Source organism: Rhinoraja longicauda, chromosome 11 (genome assembly GCF_053455715.1).
Source record: "Rhinoraja longicauda isolate Sanriku21f chromosome 11, sRhiLon1.1, whole genome shotgun sequence".
Classification (NCBI taxonomy): domain Eukaryota; kingdom Metazoa; phylum Chordata; class Chondrichthyes; order Rajiformes; family Arhynchobatidae; genus Rhinoraja; species Rhinoraja longicauda.
Window position 1 is genome coordinate 51,298,584 of NC_135963.1, and position 21,053 is coordinate 51,319,636.

Below are 21,053 nucleotides of genomic sequence, written 5' to 3' on the forward strand. Positions count from 1 at the left end.
AGACATAGCAAATTTCAACACTTTTCTTTGGCACCACAAGGTACAAGACTATTTGCTCTCTCAATATGTACAACAATGCTTTCTCCTGTGCTATGTAAAATATTTTATATTACAAGATAAACTTGTCACTTACTCCTCCAAGAAGTGCTGCTGTGGACCAATTATGGAACCTGGTCGACATATTCTAATCCATCCTATGGCTTCTGCTGCAGTGAATCTGTAGTGTTTCATTATGTAACAGGCTATTAATGTGCCTGTTCTTCCTAAACCAGCTGAAATAAAGTAACATTTGTTACATGTGTACTTAATTACATCAGCTTTTCATTTCATACAAATCAATTACAAAAACAAATGTTCAATTTTGACCAGTTTTTGCTAAAATTGATGAATTACATTTTGCCTTTCTATGGAATATTTATCTTATGAATTAACACGAATGGCCACATAACACATCGACAACTATGGCAGTGCCTATTTATGATTGATATGATCAATTTTGGCAACATTTCTTACACAATTCTCATTCTGCTCAGCACACCTTCAGCATCAGTCTAGATTACATGATCAAAAGTTAGAGGGGGAGAGGTGGAGAATGGGAGAGGTGGGAGGAGGGGACAGGGACGGGGGGGAGGGGGACAGGAGGAGAAGGGGACAGGGGGGGAGGGGGACTGGGACGGGGGGCAGGGGGAGGGGGAAAGGGGGAGGGGGACAGGGGGAGGGGGACAGGGGGTGGGGGACAGGGGGTGGGGGACAGGGGGTGGGGGACAGGGGGAGGGGGACGGGGGAGGGGGACAGGGGGAGGGGGACAGGGGGAGGGGGACAGGGGGACAGGGGGGAGGGGACAGGGGGAGGGGGACAGGGGGACAGGGGGGAGGGGGACAGGAGGGAGGGGGACAGGAGGGAGGGGGACAGGAGGGAGGGGGACAGGAGGGAGGGGGACAGGAGGGAGGGGGACAGGAGGGAGGGGGACAGGAGGGAGGGGGACAGGGGGAGGGGGACAGGGGGAGGGGGACAGGGGGAGGGGGACAGGGGGAGGGGGACAGGGGGGAGGGGGACAGGGGGGAGGGGGACAGGGGGGAGGGGGACAGGGGGGAGGGGGACAGGGGGGAGGGGGACAGGGGGGAGGGGGACAGGGGGGAGGGGGACAGGGGGGAGGGGGACAGGGGGGAGGGGGGACAGGGGGGAGGGGGACAGGGGGACAGGGGGAGGGGACAGGGGGGGACGGACAGGGGGAGGGGGACAAGGGGAGGGGGACAAGGGGAGGGGGAGGGGGACAGGGGACTCAGTCCACCTTAACCAACCTGATCTCCCGGTGGCTGAGCACTTCAACTCCCCCTCCCACTCCCAGTCTGACCTTTCTGTCATGGGCCTCCTCCATTGTCATAGTGAGGCCCATTGGAAATTGGAGGAACAGCACCTCATATTTTGCTTGGGCAGCTTACACCCCAGCGGTATGAACATTGACTTCTCTAACTTTAGATAGCTCCTCTGTCCCTCTCTTCCCCTCCCCCTTCCCAGTTCTCCCAGTCTTCCTGTCTCCACCTATATGCTTGCTTTGTCCTGCCCCCCCTGACATCAGTCTGAAGAATGGTCTCGACCCGACCCATTCCTTCTCTCCAAGATGCTGCCTGACCTGCCGAGTTACTCCAGCAATTTGTGATACCTTCGATTTCTACCGGAAATAATCATGACAGCTGTTACAAAAGTAATGGAATTATCACTTCATAGTCTATACCTTTACAATGCACAGCAATAGCACCTTCCTCATTCTCGCATATTGTTAAAAACCTTTTCACAATGGAATCACTTGGAGTACTGCCATCCACAAAGAAGAGGTCATAGTGTTCAAACCCAGCGTCTGTAAAGCGTTTAGCGTCATAGATTTTCTTGTTAAGCCTTATGATTGTGGTAACACCATGTTTCCTGAAGTATGGGAAGTATGCTTCTGGTGCATGGAGAGGATAACCTACAAATTGTCAACAAAAAACACAAATTAATTTTAATGATGAACACAACATAAGAAAGTAGGAGCAGGCATTCAGCCTGATCGGCCATTCAAGAAGATACATGATTCATCTTTTACCGAGGCAACAAATTCCAGCACGACCCACATCTCCCTCAATTCCGTTAATACAGTAAACCCCCGGTATAACGGGCCATGGGGGGCATTGGTGTCCGTTATTGTTGATCGTTCGCTATATCTCAGTAAGGGATATTCATTGTATAAGTAGTAAAAAACAAACAACTGCAGTTGCTGGTTAATACACAAAAGGGCACAAAGTACTGGAGTAACACAGCAGCCCAGACAGCATTGGCGCCGCAGGCATGGGCTGGGAGGTGGTGGCAGGCGCGGCTGGGATCATGATGGCGGTAGGCATGGCCTGGGAGCAGCGGGGTTGTGGCAGCGACTAGAGGCCTGGTAATGGCCGGGATGCCGGTGGATGCTGCCTGGTGAGTGGCAGGAGGCACAGCCAGGGCGGTGGCGGAAGGTCCCAGGGAGAGTAACACTGGTAACCTGGCCTGGCAGTGAAGGCCAGTCCTGTATAACCAAACTTTGTTGTAATGATGTCGGTAAAAACTAGGATTTACAGTATTTAAAAAATTGATTGACACCATTTTCCCCTAATTTCCTATAAAGGCCTCTGATATTCAGAGATCAAGACTTCTTCAAAATAGAGGATTGGATTAAACACTAATTTACTAGAAAATAAAATAAACCTAGAATGGCTTTTATCTCACCCAAAATCCCACGTATATTCTTATGCAATTTTACTTCACAGAGCAAAAATTAAAATTAAAAGCTGTGGTCTTGGCACCAATTATACAAAAGCACGAGTACAATTTCCCCAGAAGCTGTCGGTGTACATTTTACTATAATGCAGATTTTTAAGACAAATGGAGTAAAAATGAACTTTTACCAAGATATTACAGTCTACCCTATATAACAGGCAGTCTTGGAAGTCTATCCTGCCTAGTCAAACCGCATGTCAAAAACCTCAGCATGATATTTGACTCTGCATTAAAATTTGATAAGCAAGTCAACGCTGTGGTAAAAGCCAGCTTCTTCCAACTTCGAACCATAGCTAAAATCAAACCTTTCCTCCAATTCGACGACACAGAAAAAAATCATTCACGCTTTCATTTCCTCCCGCCTAGACTACTGCAACTCCCTATACACTGGGATCAGCCAATCTTCCCTGTCCCGCCTGCAACTGGTCCAAAACGCCGCAGCGAGACTCCTGACGGGTACCCGTAAAAGGGACCACATCACCCCGATTCTGGCCTCTCTCCACTGGCTCCCTGTACGGTACAGAATCAACTTCAAGCTCCTCCTATTCACGTATAAAGCCCTAAATGGACATTCCCCCCCCTACATCAAAAATCTTCTAACCCCCCTCTCTAACTCCAGGTCCCTCAGGTCGGCCGACTTGGGGCTACTCACTATCCCGCGGTCTAGGCTTAAGCTCAGGGGTGACCGCGGTTGCAGCTCCTAGACTGTGGAACAGCATCCTTCTCCCCATCAGAACTGCCCCCTCCATCGACTCCTTTAAGTCCAGGCTCAAAACCTATTTCTACTCCCTAGCGTTTGAGGCTCATTGAGGAGGCGCTGTGAACTGTTTGCGTGCTACTGTAAGTTTCATTTTTTTCCTTAGCACCTAATCAGATGTACAGCACTTTGGTCAACGTGGGTTGTTTTTAAATGTGCTATACAAATAAAATTGACTTGACTTGACTTGACTTGACTACCCTCTTTATTAGGGATTTCGGTAGGAGACAGAGCATCCCACAGTAATCACACGCCACGGTCTCTTTAAGGACACAGGCTACTGGCTACACTGCAGGAGGTCATTGAAATTGACAAAGCAATTGCTTCAATTAACATTTGTGCAATGATTATTAAACAATGTAACAAAGAGCCTTTTGTACTGTAATAAAATCTGAAGAAGGTTCCCAACCCAAAAGGTCGCCTATCCATTTCCTCCATTTTTTCAACCTATCCTGCTGACTTACTTTAGCATTTTGTGTCTGCAAGGTATTTTTAGCTTGCAGTGACAAAAATCCAATTTTAGTTGTTAAAAAGAACTTTGTATCTGAAAACAACTTTTCACGGAGTGCGATTGCAGCGGAACCGTACTCGGGTACAGAGTACAAATGGCAATAACGGACACCATTCACCCCCCCCCCCCCATTCTTGGCCCTTTATAACAACGGTTATCTGCATTAACAAATGATCAGTTGGTAATACTGAATACAGATATTTAAGCTGCAGTGCCACCTATTGCCCAAAAAGAGTCAATCATAAATGAAACATTAATTTACTGGAAGTTGCATGTGTCTTAATGTTTAATTAACAATATGACAAAGTTACAAGAGAGGGAATTTTAGTATTTTTTTAGTACAAGCTCTAGCTAATATGTAGTCTTGATTTAAAATCTATATCAAATTTGAATAGCAAGCAACCGATTGATAAATTCAACATGGTAGAAGCAACGGGCAGCTAGATTCTGTGAGTGCAGGCGAATGCAGCCCAACTTCGGTTTGCATTAAATTGAATTCAGATTGAAGTGTCCACACCAGAAACGTCACTTATCTATTCCCTGCACAGCTGCTACCTGACTGCTAAGTTACTCCAGCACTTTGTGTTTTGCTCAGGAAGGTGGCATCTGCTGTTCTTTGCATCTCTCTTCAGCTGTTACCTTTTGGATATCAGTTTATCCGACTTGAATTAAAAATCAGAATCAATTAAGGGTAGAATGGTGGATGCTGTTCACGTGGATTTTAGTAAGGTATTTGATAAAGTCTCAAATTGATAATAGTAGTCTGGTCCAGTAAATTAAAATCAAACTATACAGCCGGATGTAGACCAGCTACAGATATGAGAAGAGAAATGGCAGATGGAATTTAACCCAAGGAAGTGTGAGGAATTGCACTTTGGAAGGTCAAATGCAAGTGGAAAACTTTCAATTAATAGCATGATAATTCAGAGCATTGATGTAACAAGGAAAATTTGACAGCCTCCCTCACAATCCACATCCCCGCCAACTTTGGTGTCATCTGCAAACACTTACCAAAACGTCTACGTTTACGAACAAGTCATCTATATATATCACAAACAGCAGAGCTGCGAGCACAGATCACTGCATAACTCCACGGGTCAGAGGGAATTTGGGGTCTGTCCACAGGTCCCTCAAAAGTGGCAACAAAGTAGATAGAATGGTAAAGATGACATATAGCATGCTTGCCTTCATTGATCGGAATATTGAGTATAAGAGTCAGGAAGCAGCTTTATAGGACTTTGGGAGAGAAGGAATGGGTGACGTTTCGGGTTGAGACCCTTCTTCAGACTGATGTCGGGGGTGGGACAAAGGAAGGATATAGGTGGAGACAGGAAGATAGAGGGAGCTCTGGGAAGGAGGAGGGGAAGGGAGGGACAGAGGAGCTATCTGAAGTTGGAGAAGTCGACGTTCATACCACCGGGCTGCAAACTGCCCAGGCGAAATATGAGGTGCTGCTCCTCCAATTTCCGGCGGGCCTCACTATGGCACTGGAGGAGGCCCATGACAGAGAGGTCAGACTGGGAATGGGAGGGGGAGTTAAAGTGCTGGGCCACCGGGAGATCAGTTGCGTTAATGCGGACCGAGCGCAGGTGTTCAGCGAAGCGATCGCCGAGCCTGCGCTTGGTTTCGCCGATATAGATAAGTTGACATCTAGAGCAGCGGATGCAATAGATGAAGTTGGAGGAGGTGCAGGTGAACCTCTGTCTCACCTGGAAAGAATGTTTGGGTCCTTTGATGGAGTTGAGGGGGGAGGTAAAGGGACAGGTGTTGCATCTCGTGCGGTTGCAAGGGAAAGTGCCCGGGGTTAGGGTGGTTTGGGTAGGAAGGGACGAGTGGACCAGGGAGTTGCGGAGGGAACGGTCTCTGCGGAACGCAGAGAGAGGAGGGGATGGGAAGATATGGCCAGTGGTGGGGTCCTGTTGTAGGTGACGGAAATGTTGGTGGATGATATGTTGGATCCGCTGGCTGGTGGGGTGGAAGGTGAGAACGAGGGGGATCCTGTCCTTGTTGCGAGTGGGGGGATGGGGAGCAAGAGCGGAGCTGCGGGATGTAGAAGAGACCCTAGTGAGAGCCTCATCTATAATGGAGGAGGGGAAGCCCCATTTTCTGAAAAACGGCGGAAGCCCTAGTCTGAAACACCTCATCCCGGGCGCAGATGCGGCGTAGACGGAGGAATTGGGAGTAGGGGATAGACTTTTTGCAGGGGACCGGGTGGGAAGAAGTGTAGTCCAGATAGCTGTGCGAGTCGGTGGGCTTGTAATAAATGTCCGTCACTAGTTTTTCTCCTGTGATGTGAAGAAGGGTCTCGACCCGAAACGTCACCCATTCCTTCTCTCCCGAGATGCTGCCTGACCTGCTGAGTTACTCCAGCATTTTGTGAATAAATCGATTTGTACCAGCATCTGCAGTTATTTTCTTATACTATTTATAGGACTTTGGGTCGGCCATTTTTGAAGTATTGCGTGTAGTTCTGGTTGCCTCAATATTGCAAGTATATGGATGCGTTGGAAAGGGTGCAGAGAAGGTATACCATAAAGATGCCTGGACTAGGGGTATTAGCTACAAGGAGAGATTGGACAGACGTAGATTATTTTTTTCAGCAACACTGGAAGACCTGATATATAAAATTATAAGAGGCATATACACAGGGTAGACAGTTAGAATCTTTTTCCCAGAATGGAAATATCACGTACCAGAGGACATTGCTTTAACGTGAGTGGGGCAAAGTTCAAAGCAGATGTGCGGAACATGTTTACTTTTCACAGAGGGTGGTGAGTGCCTAGAATGCACTGCTGGAGGTGGTCGTGGAGGCGGTCGTGGAGGCAGATTCGTTAGTGGCATTTACAAGACCTTTGGATAGGCATTTGGATATGCAGGGAATGGGGGAATGTGGTTTATGCGTAAGCAATTAAGTATTTGTCGGCATCATTTTCAGCAGACATTGTGGAGAGAAGGGCCTGCTCCCATGAGATCAACATTAATTCTAACCAGCCTCTCATTACATATTCAACCTGCAAACAGTAGTCCTTTAAAAAATACCAAAGCGCACTGTAACAATAAAAAATGTTTGAAGAATGAAGTCAAGCTTGAGCAATATACATTAATTTGCAAAACAGTATTTACAATTTGAGCATGGAGTACTGAGTAAACCAATAAAATCTTAAAGTCCGCTTTAAATTATTTGCCTCACCATTTTCAACTTTGCTTTTTGGATGCGGTCCACTGAAGGCCAAAAATTTGCCATTGATGATCCAGTTAATATCACCATTTTCAACACGCTACAGAGAAGAAATGCTTATCAGGAACAAAACTAAGGCAATATCCTCCCAAATTTCATACGAGTAGAAGGTATGTACAGATTTTAAAAATTGTCCATCATATTTATACATAGGTCATATTTCACAAGTAGCCAAGCTCCATATGTACATAATTAGCTGCAAAATGATTTGGATATAATGTGGTTGTGAAAGATCGATAATTGTATGTCCTTTTTATAGGATCACTGGCTTCCATTTATTCTGCAGCCAGTGTGATGAGATACGCAAGCAATTGAGATTTTAGAGCAATGTTCCAATATTCATGAGAGAAGAGGCACAGTTAGTGTGAAACCGCAAAATTAAAACAGATTATCAACCAATAATCCTTCTGTCTGTAGGATCTGAAGAACAGACTGCCAGACCTCAGCAGCAGGTTTTGTATCCTTTCATAAATTACACCCACAATTAATTCTCTAATTTACTTTGTATTAATCTCGTATAATATGAATTTTCTACAGAATAGGAAAGGGGCACAACTTACCTCATAGTGCTCATATTCATCCACATCAAATTTTTGAAAATTAAGAAAGCCATGATGCAAAGCCTGAAAACAAAAAGGAATCAAATGTATTCTGAGCACGTGTTCAAAAATAATGAACATAAACACACAATTTAAAAGTGTACCAAGCAAAGTTCTCAATCAGACACAAAGTGTGAAAGAATTATAACCAGCCTGACAATTATTTGAGTTTTTAATATGCACCCATCATCCAGTAAAAACATGCAAGTGCAGCAAAAAAATTATATCATGAAATTTTAAACATGCTCTCAATTTGTTCCCTTACAGCAATTACATAGTCAAAGTCATACAGCAGGGAAACAGGCCCTTCCACTCATCTTGCCCATGCTGACCAACAGGCCCCATCTACCCTAGTCCTACCTGCCTGCCTGCGTTTGACCTCTAAACCTTTCCCATTCATGTCCTTGCCCAAATATCTTTTGTGTTGTTATAGTACCTGCCTCAGCAACCTCCACTGGCAACTCGTTCCATATACCTACTACCCTCTGTATGAAAAAGTTGCTCCTCAGGTTTTTCCTCCTCAGGTTTTTCCTCAATATTATATGCCAGAGCTATCACTCACCCCCTTTTTGCCTTCCCGATTTCCTTGTTAATCATGCTCCTCAGTTCCTGAAACTCCTCCAGGGATACACTTGATCCCATCTACCTGTACATGTCCTATCCCTCCTTTTTTCTGGCCAGAGCGTTAATTTTTCTCATCATCCAAGCTTCCTTATTCCCCCCACCTGCCTTGCCTAAAGGGAACACGCGCCATCACACTTTTTAAATCGTTCCACTTCGGGATGTTCCTTTGCCCACAAACAATGTACTCCCATCAACTTTAGCAAGTTCCTGTCTAACATCATCAAAGTTTAGTTTAGTTTAGTTTAGAGATACAGCGCAGAAACAGGCCCTTCGGCCCACCAAGTCCGTACCAAACAGCGATCCCCACATATTAACACTATCCTACACACACTAGGGACAATTTACACTTATACCAGGCCAATTAATCTACAATCCTGTATATCTTTGGAGTGTGGGAAACCGAAGATCTCGCAGAAAACCCACACGGCCACGGGGAGAATGTACAAACGCCATCCAGACAGCACCCATAGTCGGGATCAAACCCATGTCCCTGGCGCTGCAAGTGCTGTATGGCAGCAACTCTACCGCTGTGCCACCCCAAAATTGCCCCAATTCAGAATTTTAACTCCCTGTTTTTATCTATAACTATTTTAAAAAGCAATTTTCTCCAAAAGGTGGATTATTTGCTTCTTGCATTGGACTAATTATTCTATCTATAGACTAAAACCTATAATTTAGATTAACATTTCAATGCAAAAAACAATCAATTTTCAAACGGAACATTTAATTTATTTAATAGCAATTTGTGCTTGGACTTTAGAAGTACTTCCAACTACAATACAATATCAGTTGATAATATTTTAATCCCTTCTAACAAAAAAAAAGTTGGCATTTGAGACCACAGCCCCCAAGATTCATGCATGTGTTAATTTATTCTGAACTGCCCAGTACAATGGGCAAACACCACAAAAATCAGAAGAGACTTCATGGCCAAATATTATTTTAAGCAAATTAATCCTCCTCCCTCCCTTGTGCCTCACCTGGACTCGCACATATTTCTCGCCTCTCCCTCCTTCTAACTTCACAATTTGCAACTCTTCAATCCTTTTGTCTCATACCTTCTGCCTTTTCATCTCTGGCCTTTGTCCAACCATCTGCCTATCAATAAGCCCTCCTCATTTGTGTCAACCAATTACCTGCTAGGCTTTGTCCTGGCCCTTCTCCCTTCTAGCTTTCTATTCCCCCCCCACCCCACCCACACCGCTACAATCAGTCTGAAGAAGGGACCCGACCTGGAAGGTCACCTGCGCATGTTCTCCAGAGATGCTGCTTGGCCTGCCGAGTTACTGCAGCACCTTGTGTCTTTTTTGTAAACTAGCATCTGTAGTTCCTTGTTTCTACGTGACCCATATCCTTCCATTCCCTTCGTATCCATGTGCCTATGTAAATGCCACCATTGTATTTGCTTCCACACCACCTCTGGCAACACATTCCGGGCACATACCAGTCTGTGTTTCAAAATAGTACTTGCCTTGCACATCTTTAAACTCGACTCTTCTGACGTTAAAGCTGTGTTCTCTAGTCTTTGACATTTCCACCCTGGGGGAAAGGTTCTGACTGTCTACCAAATCTATATCCCTCCTAATTGTATATACTTCTATCAGGGCTCCACTCGACCTCTGATGCTCCAGATTGGATAAACTTGAATTGTTCTATCTCTTATACCTAATACCTTCTAATTCAGGCAGCATTCGAGTACATTTCTTCTACACTGTCTCCAAAGCCTCCAAATCCTTTCTGTAAAGGGGCGACCAAAAATATACACAATACTCTAAATGTGGCAGGATCAACGTTCTATAAAGCTACAACATAACTTCCTGGTTCTTGTTCTTGGGTACAGTTTTTTGTTCAAATAAACTCCTTCAAAAAGTTTTGGGTGAATGAGTCAACAATGACTTGAAGTTCAGTCTCTGAACAGAGACAAGAGTAGGCATTGTCTACACATTGCATTTTGACCACTGAGATTTGAATGACTTTGGGTCTGGAGTATAGACAATAGTAAAATATATGCTTTAAATTCTGAAGATTAGCTTCACTTCCATAGGAACTTAGTAGGTGAGGCACACAATTGTGGCAAGGAAAGAGAAAAGCATTGGAACCACAATTCAACCTTTATCAAGACTGATTTTTCACTCAGACTGGTTTTATCAAACCCATTGATCATTAAAATGGAGTCACAAGAAACTGCGTACGTTGGAATCCTGAGTAAAACACAAAGTGCTGGAGGAACACAAGGAACTCATAGTGTTAGTGCATGGGGTGATCGCGAGTTGGCGCTGCTCAGTGGGCCGAAGAGCCTGTTGCCGTGCTGTATCTCTAAAGTTACTTATGGGCAAATATTTTTCTTTAAATACTTGCTGATCACATCACAAGAAAATTAAAATAAAAAAGTAAATCAATGTAAATAAAGTAATTTGTACTTAAATAAATGGATCACTTACCTGATTGATTGCATGTAAACAATCTAGAATGGTTAGATGGTAGGTGGAATTTCCAAAGGAAGCATCTCTACAAAACAAAAAAAACTGCATGAAATTCTTTTAAAAGTGTATCAACAATTTACCAAGTAACCACTTGTCAAGTACCCAGCAAAGAATATATTGAAAAAGGTCACAAAGGTGGGAGAAAGGTGAAAAAGGTGGGAGAAAGGTATGCACATTGGGGGATTGAGGAGGGGTGGAAGAGAATAAGAAACAGGTTCCAGGGTTTAATTAAAATGTAATTTGAATTACAATTTTTTTTCACATTCAGTAAATCATGACTAATTTAAAATCACTTTTTGGCATCCCTCAGGAGTGGGCAGAAAGAAAGGCAAAATCACACCTTTAGTTGTTATAAACAAGGATTCAAGTGAAACATGTATAGGAAGGAACTGCAAATGCTGGTTTACACCCGTATACACGATAGCTTACAAGCCAGCAGTATGAATATTGATTTCTCCAACTTCAAGTAGCCCTTGCTTTCTCCTCTCTCTCCTTCCCTCCGCTACTCTAGTTTAACAACTAGTTTCACTGTCCTCCTGTTTAATTTTACTGTATGCCTCGTTGTCACCTTCCCCTCAGCCAACATTCCCTTGATCATCGTCTGCTGTGATCTGTCGTTTTCACACCTTACATTCTCTTTGAAACACTTCCATGTCTCGTTTCCCCCTCCCCTGACTCTGTCTGAAGAAGGATCTCCGAAGAAAATACCACCGGGTGGCGCCGCGATGGCAGCCTCGCCAACAGTCAGTCTTTTTTTTCCCCGTCTTTTTTAAAATTTTTAATGTGTTTTAAAAGTATGTGTTAATGTTCTCTGCTATGTTTTATGTGGAGGGTGGGGGAGGCGGTCGGGGGAAACTTTTTTTCAATCTCTTACCTTGCCGGAGATGCGATTGTTTTCCGGATCGTATCTCCGGTCGCTCCGCGGCCTAACATCATGAAGCTGGAGGCTTTGCTCGGGACTGACTTTAACCACGGGGCTGTGGACTTATCATCAGAGCGTGCGATCCTTTGCCTGGGATTGACGTTCCAACTGCGGTCTGCGGACTTCAATATTGAGGAGCTCGCAGTCTTGGGTAGAGACTGTTGTCGGGTAATTCCAAAGAACGCGGAAGGTTCGACCGGCCCTGACTCGGGGTCAGATCACCCAGCACGCGGGAGCTGATTCTCCCCCATCCCCCCCGATGCAGGAGCTTGATCGTCCCTAAACGGAGGGCCTGACTACGGGAGTCAACGGAAGGCTCGAGGCCCCCGACAAAGAAGGGAAGAGATTGAACTTTTTTTTTTGCCTTCCATCACAGTGAGGAATATGGAGGAGTCACTGTGGTGGATGTTCATGTTAAAATGTATTTTGTGTGTTCTGTTGCTTTTTATTGGTATGACTGTATGGCAAATGAAATTCCTCGTATGTTGCAAAACATACTTGGCTAATAAAGAATGATTATGATTATGATTATTCCTCACTAACAACAACTTTACAATCCCTGAAATAACACCAAGTTATGCTGGGCTTTATAAGGTTAAAGTGATTAATAAACTTGCGAATTGGACAGGATTTGTGGAAATACACGTTATCGGTAAGTTTAAGCATAGATTGTGGAATTGTTGTGTCTCTTTGCAGAAAAAAAACCTGATCTAGCAACTCCTGCCGAGATTCCTGTGGGAGTTGTGGTATGTTGCAAAACATACTTGGCTGACAAAGTATGATTATGATTTTATGATGATCTCGACCCGAAACATCACCCATTCCTTCTCACCAGAGATACTGCCTGTCCCGCTGTTACTCAATCATTTTTATGTCTATCATCAAGTGAAACATCCTCATTTCTACAATAAACTACATGATGAAAAAGTGCTTGGTTCTACTTCAGACACGTATTCATTTACATAGAAATTAAGACACAGAGGAAAAAAAACCCACCATATGCATCAATTAATATATTGCAACCATCCATTGAAATAAATCAATATAGTTTCCCATCATTATAACAGGCAAGGGGGACAGTGGGGGTGGGGTGAAGAGAGTGGGGATAGGGGGGGAAGGGGGACAGTGGGGGGAAGGGGGACAGTGGGGCTGGGGAGGAGGGGAGAGTGGGGGTGGGGAAGGAGAGTGTAGGGATGGGAGGAAGGGGGACAGTGGGGGGAAGGGGGGCAGTGGGGGGCAGGAGAGAGTGTGGGTGGGGAGGAGGGGAGAGTGGGGGTGGGGGAGGAGAGAGTGGGGGTGGGGGAAGGAGAGAGGGTGGGGGGTGGGGAGGAGGGCAGAGTGGGGGTGGGGAGGAGGGCAGAGTGGGGCTGGGGAAGAGTGGGTGGGGAGGAGGGGAGATTGGGGGGAGGGGGGAATGGGGGGTGGAGGCAGGGCTGGGGGAGTGGGGGCAGGGGAGGGACAAGTGTGGGTGAGGTAGGGGGGATGGAGTGGGTCAGTGGGGGAATAAGGGGGATTGAGAGGGGGGGGATTGAGGGTGCTACACCAATACAGGAGAGGCTTTGGGTCCAGGGCTCACTCAGTCACACCCTCTCCCCTTCCCTGTTCCCCCCGTTGAGGAATGGACCCAACGGGCCCACTTGGTCTAGTGTTCTATATAGTTCAAATTGACTGAATAGATGGTAAGCATTTTCGCAATATATTGGTTATCACAAAAAACCTGAGTGCATTAAAATAGAGTCATTGTGACCAACCATAAAATTAAAACATTTACCCAACTAAAAAGTGAAAAATTAAACACCAAATTTGGTAGCTCATGCAGACAATCAGCTTTTGCTTTTAATCCTACATTGTATTAACTTTTGTCCAGATTAATATGAATCTTGTTAAAAATTTGGATTAATGTCATTTCATTTAATGCCTACATACACTTACAAATTAGAAACAGGAGCACATCTCTCAGAACCTTGGCTGCTGTTATGTAAGATTACAGCTCATCTTTTTGCAACCTCGCTCCACATTCCCATGTGCACTCTTCAGGCTGCTGCCACTGACAGAACCTCACCGTGGGGCTTTCCCTCCCTCCCGCCCCTCTCACCTGCTACTGCTTCCAAGGTGGAGTATGTCTGCAACTCCGGGGGAGGATGCGGCAGCAGTGGAGGTAGGCAGGGAGAAGAGGCAGAGTGGACAGAGTGACGGGAGACGGAGGCGGCAGCGACAGTCGAGCAGGGAGCAGATAAAGCAATGGCCGACAGTGAGCAACTGCTGGTGGGAGAGGAGGGAGCCCCACGATGACCGAAGTTGGGGGCTCTAAGCTGCATTCTTGTCTTTCACAAATCATGCAGTAAGTAGGACACTCAAATCCTTCTGCATCTCAGAACTCGACAATTAGCAAATGTAAACCAATTTCACTCAATTAAAGCATCGGTATCCCTTTGTTGCCCCAGTCTTTTTCACAACTTATTTTTCTATCTAATGTTAAGTCCAAAAGTAAATTTAGCAACCATACCTTCAGTGCATCCAAATCAGCTCGTAAAAAATTGTAAGATGTTGAGACCACAATATTACACTTCTCTGGCACACCGCTCTTTACATCTTGCCTATCAGAAAAAGGGCCCACTTACAATTACATTTTTCCTTCAAGTTCTGTTAAAACCTATGGGTGTTTTCTGAAAAAAGTAACATGTGATGTGGATAAATATGATTTAACTAATCCCAAAAGTACAAATCCCATGATCAGAAAGTACAGGACAGAGCACGAGAGATTAGTCCGTGACACTCCTGAAGGATTCACTGTTTCAATTCCTAATCTCAGCCATTTTTAGATAAATTTTCTGAAAGAGTGCAAGACACAAGCTAAATATCTGAGAACTGTAATCAGAAAAATAGAAGACAAAACAAAACATTATACAACATGGCAACCATACCTGAATGGCATATAAGGAGGATTCTTTCCTGCTACAAGAGATCTGTAGGCCTCTTCTGGTGTTTTTTGAAGGTAAATGACCTTGATAAAGAAAAACAAGAATAATTTACAAGTTTACAAGGATTTGCAATTGTTGCAGACCTTCAATAGTTTCAATATTAATCCATTTAAAATAAAATTGATGAAGATAATGAAACATTGAGATTATAACCTTGAGACACAACACTTGTAAGTTGCTACCAAACATTATTTCATTCATGGAGTTTTGTGAGCATTTTGCTCCTCTTTTGGAAGTATAATTATGTCGGATCTATTTAATCAATGCAACTGACATAATTGATCTGAAATGGTAGTCTAAATAGACAATAGACAATAGGTGAAGGAGGAGGCCATTTGGCCCTTTGAGCCGGCATCGCCATTAATTGTGATCATGGCTGATCATTCACAATCAGTACCCAGTTCCTGCCTTCTCCCCATACCCCCTGACTCCGCTATCTTTAACTCTATCTAGCTCTCTCTTGAAAGCATCCAGAGAATTGGCCTCCACAGCCTTCTGAAGCAGAGAATTCCACAGATTTACAACCCTCTGACTGAAAAAGTTTTTCCTCATCTCCGTTCTAAATGGCCTACCCCTTATTCTTAAACTGTGGCCCCTGGTTCTGGACTTCCCCAACATTGGGAACATGTTTCCTGCCTCTAACGTATCCAATCCCTTAATAATCATATGTTTCAATAAGATCCCCTCTCATCCTTCTAAATTCCAGTGTAAACAAGCCTAGTCGTTCCAGTCTTTCAACATACGACAGTCCCGCCATTCCGGTGATTAACCTAGTGAACCTACGCTGCACGCCCTCAATAGCAAGAATATCCTTCCTCAAATTTGGAGACCACAACTGCACACATTACTCCAGGTGCGGTCTCACTAGGGCCCTGTACAACTGCAGAAGGACTTCTTTTCCTCCCCTACTCAACTCCTTGTTATGAAGGCCAACATTCCATTGGCTTTCTTCACTGCCTGCTGTACCTGCATATTTCCTTTCAGTGACTGATGCACTAGGATACCCAGATCTCGTTGCACGTCCCCTTTTCCTAACTTGGCACCATTCAGATACTAATCTGCCTTCCTATTCTTACCACCAAAGTGGATAACCTCACATTTATCCACATTAAACTGCATCTGCCATGCATCCGCCCACTCACACAACCTGTCCAAGTCACCTTGCAACCTCATAGCATCTTCCTCACAGTTCACACTGCCACCCAGCTTTGTGTCATCTGCAAATTTGCTAATGTTACTTTTAATCCCTTCATCCAAGTCATTAATGTATATTGCAAATAGCTGCGGTCCCAGCACCGAGCCTTGCGGTACCCCACTTGTCACTGCCTGCCATTCTGAAAGGAACCCATTTATCCCCACTCTTTGCTTTCTGTCTGCCAACCAATTTTTTATCCGTCAGTACCCTACACCCAATACCATGTGCTCTAATTTTGCCCACTAATCTCCTATGTGGGACCTTGTCGAAGGCTTTCTGAAAGTCAAGGTACACTATATCCACCGGCTCTTCCCTGTCCATTTCCCTAGTTACATCCTCAAAAAATTCCAGATGATTAGTCAAGCATGATTTCCCCTTCGTAAATCATGCTGACTCAGAACGATCCTGTTATTGCTATCCAAATGCTTCGCAATTTCGTCTTTTATAATTGACTCCAGCATCTTCCCCACCACTGATGTCAGACTAACTGGTCTATAATTTCCTGTTTTCTCTCTCCCTCCTTTCTTAAAAAGTGGGATAACATTAGCTACCCTCCAATCCACAGGAACTGATCCTGAATCTATAGAACATTGGAAAATGATCACCAATGTGTCCACGATTTCTAGAGCCACCTCCTTAAGTACCCTGGGATGCAGACCGTCAGGCCCTGGGGATTTATCATCCTTCAGTCCCATCAGTCTACCCAACATCATTTCCTGCCTAATGTGAATTTCCTTCAGTTCCTCTGTCACCCTAGGATCTCTGGCCACTAGAACATCTGGGAGATTGTTTGTATCTTCCTTAGTGAAGACAGATCCAAAGTACCGGTTCAACTCATCTGCCATTTCCTTGTTCCCCATAAATTCACCTGCTTCTGTCCTCAAGGGACCCACATTTGCTTTAACTATTTTTTTCTTCTTCACGTACCTAAAGAAGCTTTTACTATCCTCCTTTATATTATTGGCTAGCTTACCCTCGTACCTCATCTTTTCTCCCCATATTGAAACAAAAAATGGCAAATGTTTGGGGATTTTTAGAAATTGCAGAATTTTTATTACATGATCAATGCAACAGATGTTCTCAGGTGTTTTTCTTGTTTCTTGCATTCTTTCAGAAAACTTATCTAGGCAGCAAACACATCAAAACTAAAATACGACAAGATACAAGGTAGGCCAAGTTTCTGATAAATGCAATTGTCGATGAAGACACTAGTTCCAAGATAAGTAAATTAATAGGAAAGAAATACATTCAAAATCAATTTCTGGAAAAGGGTTGAATGCTGAAACCACAGTAAGCTAAGAGTGGAAAAATATTGGGAATGGAGATGTGCTGCAGAGTAGAGGCAGTGCATTACAGTAGGTAGAGAAAAAAAACTGGAGCATGAGCCCCCATTATCAGTGCTCAAGGTAAGCCTCTCCGTGTCTGGTTTACAGCTGATACTTTATTTATTTGTTGTGTTGTTGCATTTAATGTGCCTGTAAAGCTGTAGCAAGTACGAAGAGTGGCATACGAGTCTTGATTCTTCCTCTTCATGAGCGTCCAGGGCATATCTGGCCAAACCTTACACCTCTGTTCAGGCAGCATGACAAACTCAAGCTACTTCAGAAGCAGCATTTTCTAAAAGCTCAAGACAGAGCCAAATTCATCTTACAGATACGCCGCCAGAGCACCTCCAATTCACTGAGATCATTGTACACACATACAAAATTACATTTAAACACAATATATTGGTTGTAGGGAATCAGCAACATCAGTTATCCCCTATTTTGCTTTCCTTTGAGGTATGAAGAGATTCTACATTAAAAATGGCATTCCTGTCTTGGCCTATAAATGTTTAAACTTCAGTTTAATAACTGCTAATACAGTGCCCTCCATAATGTTTGGAACAAAGACCCATCATTTATTGAATTGCCTCTGTACTCCACCATTTGAGAATTGTAACAGAAAAAAAAATCACATGTGGTTAAAGCACACATTGTCAGATTTTATTAAAGGGTATTTTTATACATCTTAGTTTCACCATGTAGCAATTACAGCTGTGTTTATACATAGTCACCCCATTTCAGGGCACCATAATGTTTGGGACGTATGGCTTCATAGGTGTTTGTAATTTGCTGAGGTGTGTTTAAATGCCTCCTTAATGCAAGTATATGAGAGCTCACAGCACCTAGTCTTTCCTCCAGTCACCTTTGGAAACTTTTATTGCTGTTTATCAACATGAGGACCAAAGTTGTGCCAATGAAAGTCAAAGAAGCCATTATGAGACTGAGAAACAAGAATAAAACTGTTAGAGACATCAGCCAATCCTTAGGCTTACCAAAATCAACTGTTTGAAACATCATTAAGAAGAAAGAGAGCACTGGTGAGCTTACTAATCGCAAAAGGAATGGCAGGCCAAGGAAGACCTGCTCTGCCAGGTTGCAATATAGGCCTGGCTGAGCATCACCAGAGAAGACACCCAGCAACTGGTGATGCCCATGAATCGCAGACTTCAAGCAGTCATTGCATGCAAAGGATATGCAACAAAATACTAAACATGACTACTTTCATTTACATGACATTGCTGTGTCCCAAACATTATTGTTGCGCTGAAATGGGGGGAATATGTATAAACACTGGTGTAATTTCTACATGGTGAAACCAAAATGTTTAAAAATGGCCTTTATTAAAATTTTACAATGTGCACTTTAACCACGTGATTTTTTCTATTACAAATCTCAAATTGTGGAGTACAGAGGCACATAAATAAATGATGGGTCTTTGTCCCAAACATTATGGAGGGCACTGTACATACATGTATGCAAGTGGCCTCAGTACAGGAAGGAATGCAGAACTCAGACAGCACCTCTGGAAAAAGGAATAGGTGACATTTTGGGGCGAGACCCTTCGTCAGACTGATATCGAATAAATGAAAGAAATGCAAAAAATAATGATGATCAAAGAAACAGTTCATTGGTGGCTGCAGGCTAGGAGTTAACGAGCTCTACAGACAATGAAATTCACCAGAACAATGGTGAAGGAGGTATTTATTCACAAAATGCTGGAGTAACTCAGCAGGTCAGGCAGCATCATTTTTTTATTTATTTTTAATTTTTAGGTGAAGGAGGGACGGTGAGAGGGGATGCAAGGGTTGCTCGAAGTTAGAGAAATCAATGTTCATACTGCTGGGTTGTAAGCTGCCCAAGCAAAATAAGAGGTGCTGTTCCACCAAGTTGCCTCACTCTGACAATGACAATCACCCCATTCAGACAGAGATTTGTGACTGTTCACTTGTTGTTAACAATCCCTACCATCAATACAGATCTTTCCTGGTGTACTCTTTGCAAATCAGTCCTAAGGGTTGTTGAGGCTAACATTTTCACATTAAGATGTTGGGTGAAATTGTTTACAGGCAGTTCACATAAACAGAACATCCTGTATAGGCTTGATAAGACAAATACATTATTTGGAGAGAGATATTAATATACAAAGGATTACAAAAATATTCTTCACAAGAAAAAAACTACTATAGTATGAAGGTTCAAACAGCACACACAGTAAGTATATGGATGTTTGCCAATACGAGCACAATGTTAAGTGTCACAGAGATCGCATATGTAACAAAGTATTACGACATTTGAAGAGACTATTGGACCATGCTTTTGCGTAATATGACTCAGGACCAGTACTCTTAAAATGAGTTTGTTAATTCTCAGTTGGGGATAAAACCACATGCCAAAGAAAAGGCAGAACTATGCATTCATGAATATATTCAAAGTCAAAAAACAATGTCAGGTTACCTGGCACTAGTTGAAAGTTCAGGTGTATGGAATTATGCCACTCCCAACATCACTATGTCTCAAACAATAGTGTCCTCAACTAAAGTTAGAAACAAACAGCACAAGACCAAGAGAATGTAAAGAAGGCAAAGAAATAGGAGCATTCGGTTACCAATCCATAGTAACCAAGAATCTATGGCAACAGTGGCCACTAGATGAAAGCTTGGAATACAATTAGCACATTGTGTAACAGAATGAAAACATATTTTGGTAAGAAATTAATATTTTATCTTAATCATGCATTATTTGTTTGAAATTCAGTAAAAGCAAAAGTAACATGTCACTAAATAAACAAGTTTGCTTCAGAGCAAGATCTGCTGCAAATAAGTCAAATGACAGACAATTTATGATGTTCGTTTATAGAAATATATACTATTTTTATGCAGGTATTGTTAAAGACAAACATACTATATGCTCTTTAAATCAGATCAACTATTATATTTCTTAAACCAACATTATTTGGGGGAGAAAACTGCAGATGCTGGTTTAAATCAAAGGTAGACACAAAATGCTGGACTAACTCAGTGGGTCAGGCAGCATCTCTGGATAGAAGGAATGGATGACGTTTCGGGTCGAGACCCTTCTTCAGACTGAACAAGGGTCTCGTCCGGAAACGTAACCCATTCCTTCTCTCCAGAGATGCTGCCTGACCCGCTTAGTTACTCCAGCATTTTGGGTCTACCTCCTATTATTTGGGAGGGGGGGGGGGTGGTGAGAGGATATAGCAAAACTTTCCTGTGGTACCTGACTTCATGGACTGGTACCCAATTTTGACATTCTATCAAGGTTAGATTAAAGCTATCCCCTTCAAGCTACAACTCCACATTTATAATGCAAGTTCAATGCTGATTCACAATTTAAATGGACTCTGAGGCTGCAACATGGATAAGCTAAAAAAAATCCCACATGCCACCATGCCTACTACAAGCTCTTTAAAATAGCCCTTCAAAATTGCAGTTGATACAATCTTGTACCTGAAGGCCTAAAGTTGGACATGAACCTGGATTTATACATGGACACTGAAGATGTAACAGGGGCCCACATGGTCCCTTGGTATCCCATCGGGGGGTGGAGAACTGGCAGATAAAATCAGAGCCCAACCTCCTTTCCACCACTGCAGCCTCCACAATGCCAG

The 21,053-nt window shown here is 43.6% G+C and overlaps 1 protein-coding gene across 3 annotated transcripts in view; it reads right to left on the reverse strand.

Moving 5' to 3' along the window:
• The window catches only part of cdc14ab (cell division cycle 14Ab), an 83,243-nt gene that overhangs the window by 46,728 nt on the left and 15,462 nt on the right, over nt 1-21,053 (reverse strand). For all 3 annotated transcript variants that reach the window (XM_078407700.1, XM_078407701.1, XM_078407699.1), the window contains exons 5-10: nt 14,849-14,928; nt 10,961-11,027; nt 7,857-7,919; nt 7,249-7,336; nt 1,736-1,966; nt 134-272 (exon numbers count right to left, since the gene is read on the reverse strand). In XM_078407700.1, coding sequence (XP_078263826.1) covers nt 134-272; nt 1,736-1,966; nt 7,249-7,336; nt 7,857-7,919; nt 10,961-11,027; nt 14,849-14,928 — 668 coding nt within the window. The remainder of the gene's footprint in view (nt 1-133; nt 273-1,735; nt 1,967-7,248; nt 7,337-7,856; nt 7,920-10,960; nt 11,028-14,848; nt 14,929-21,053) is intronic.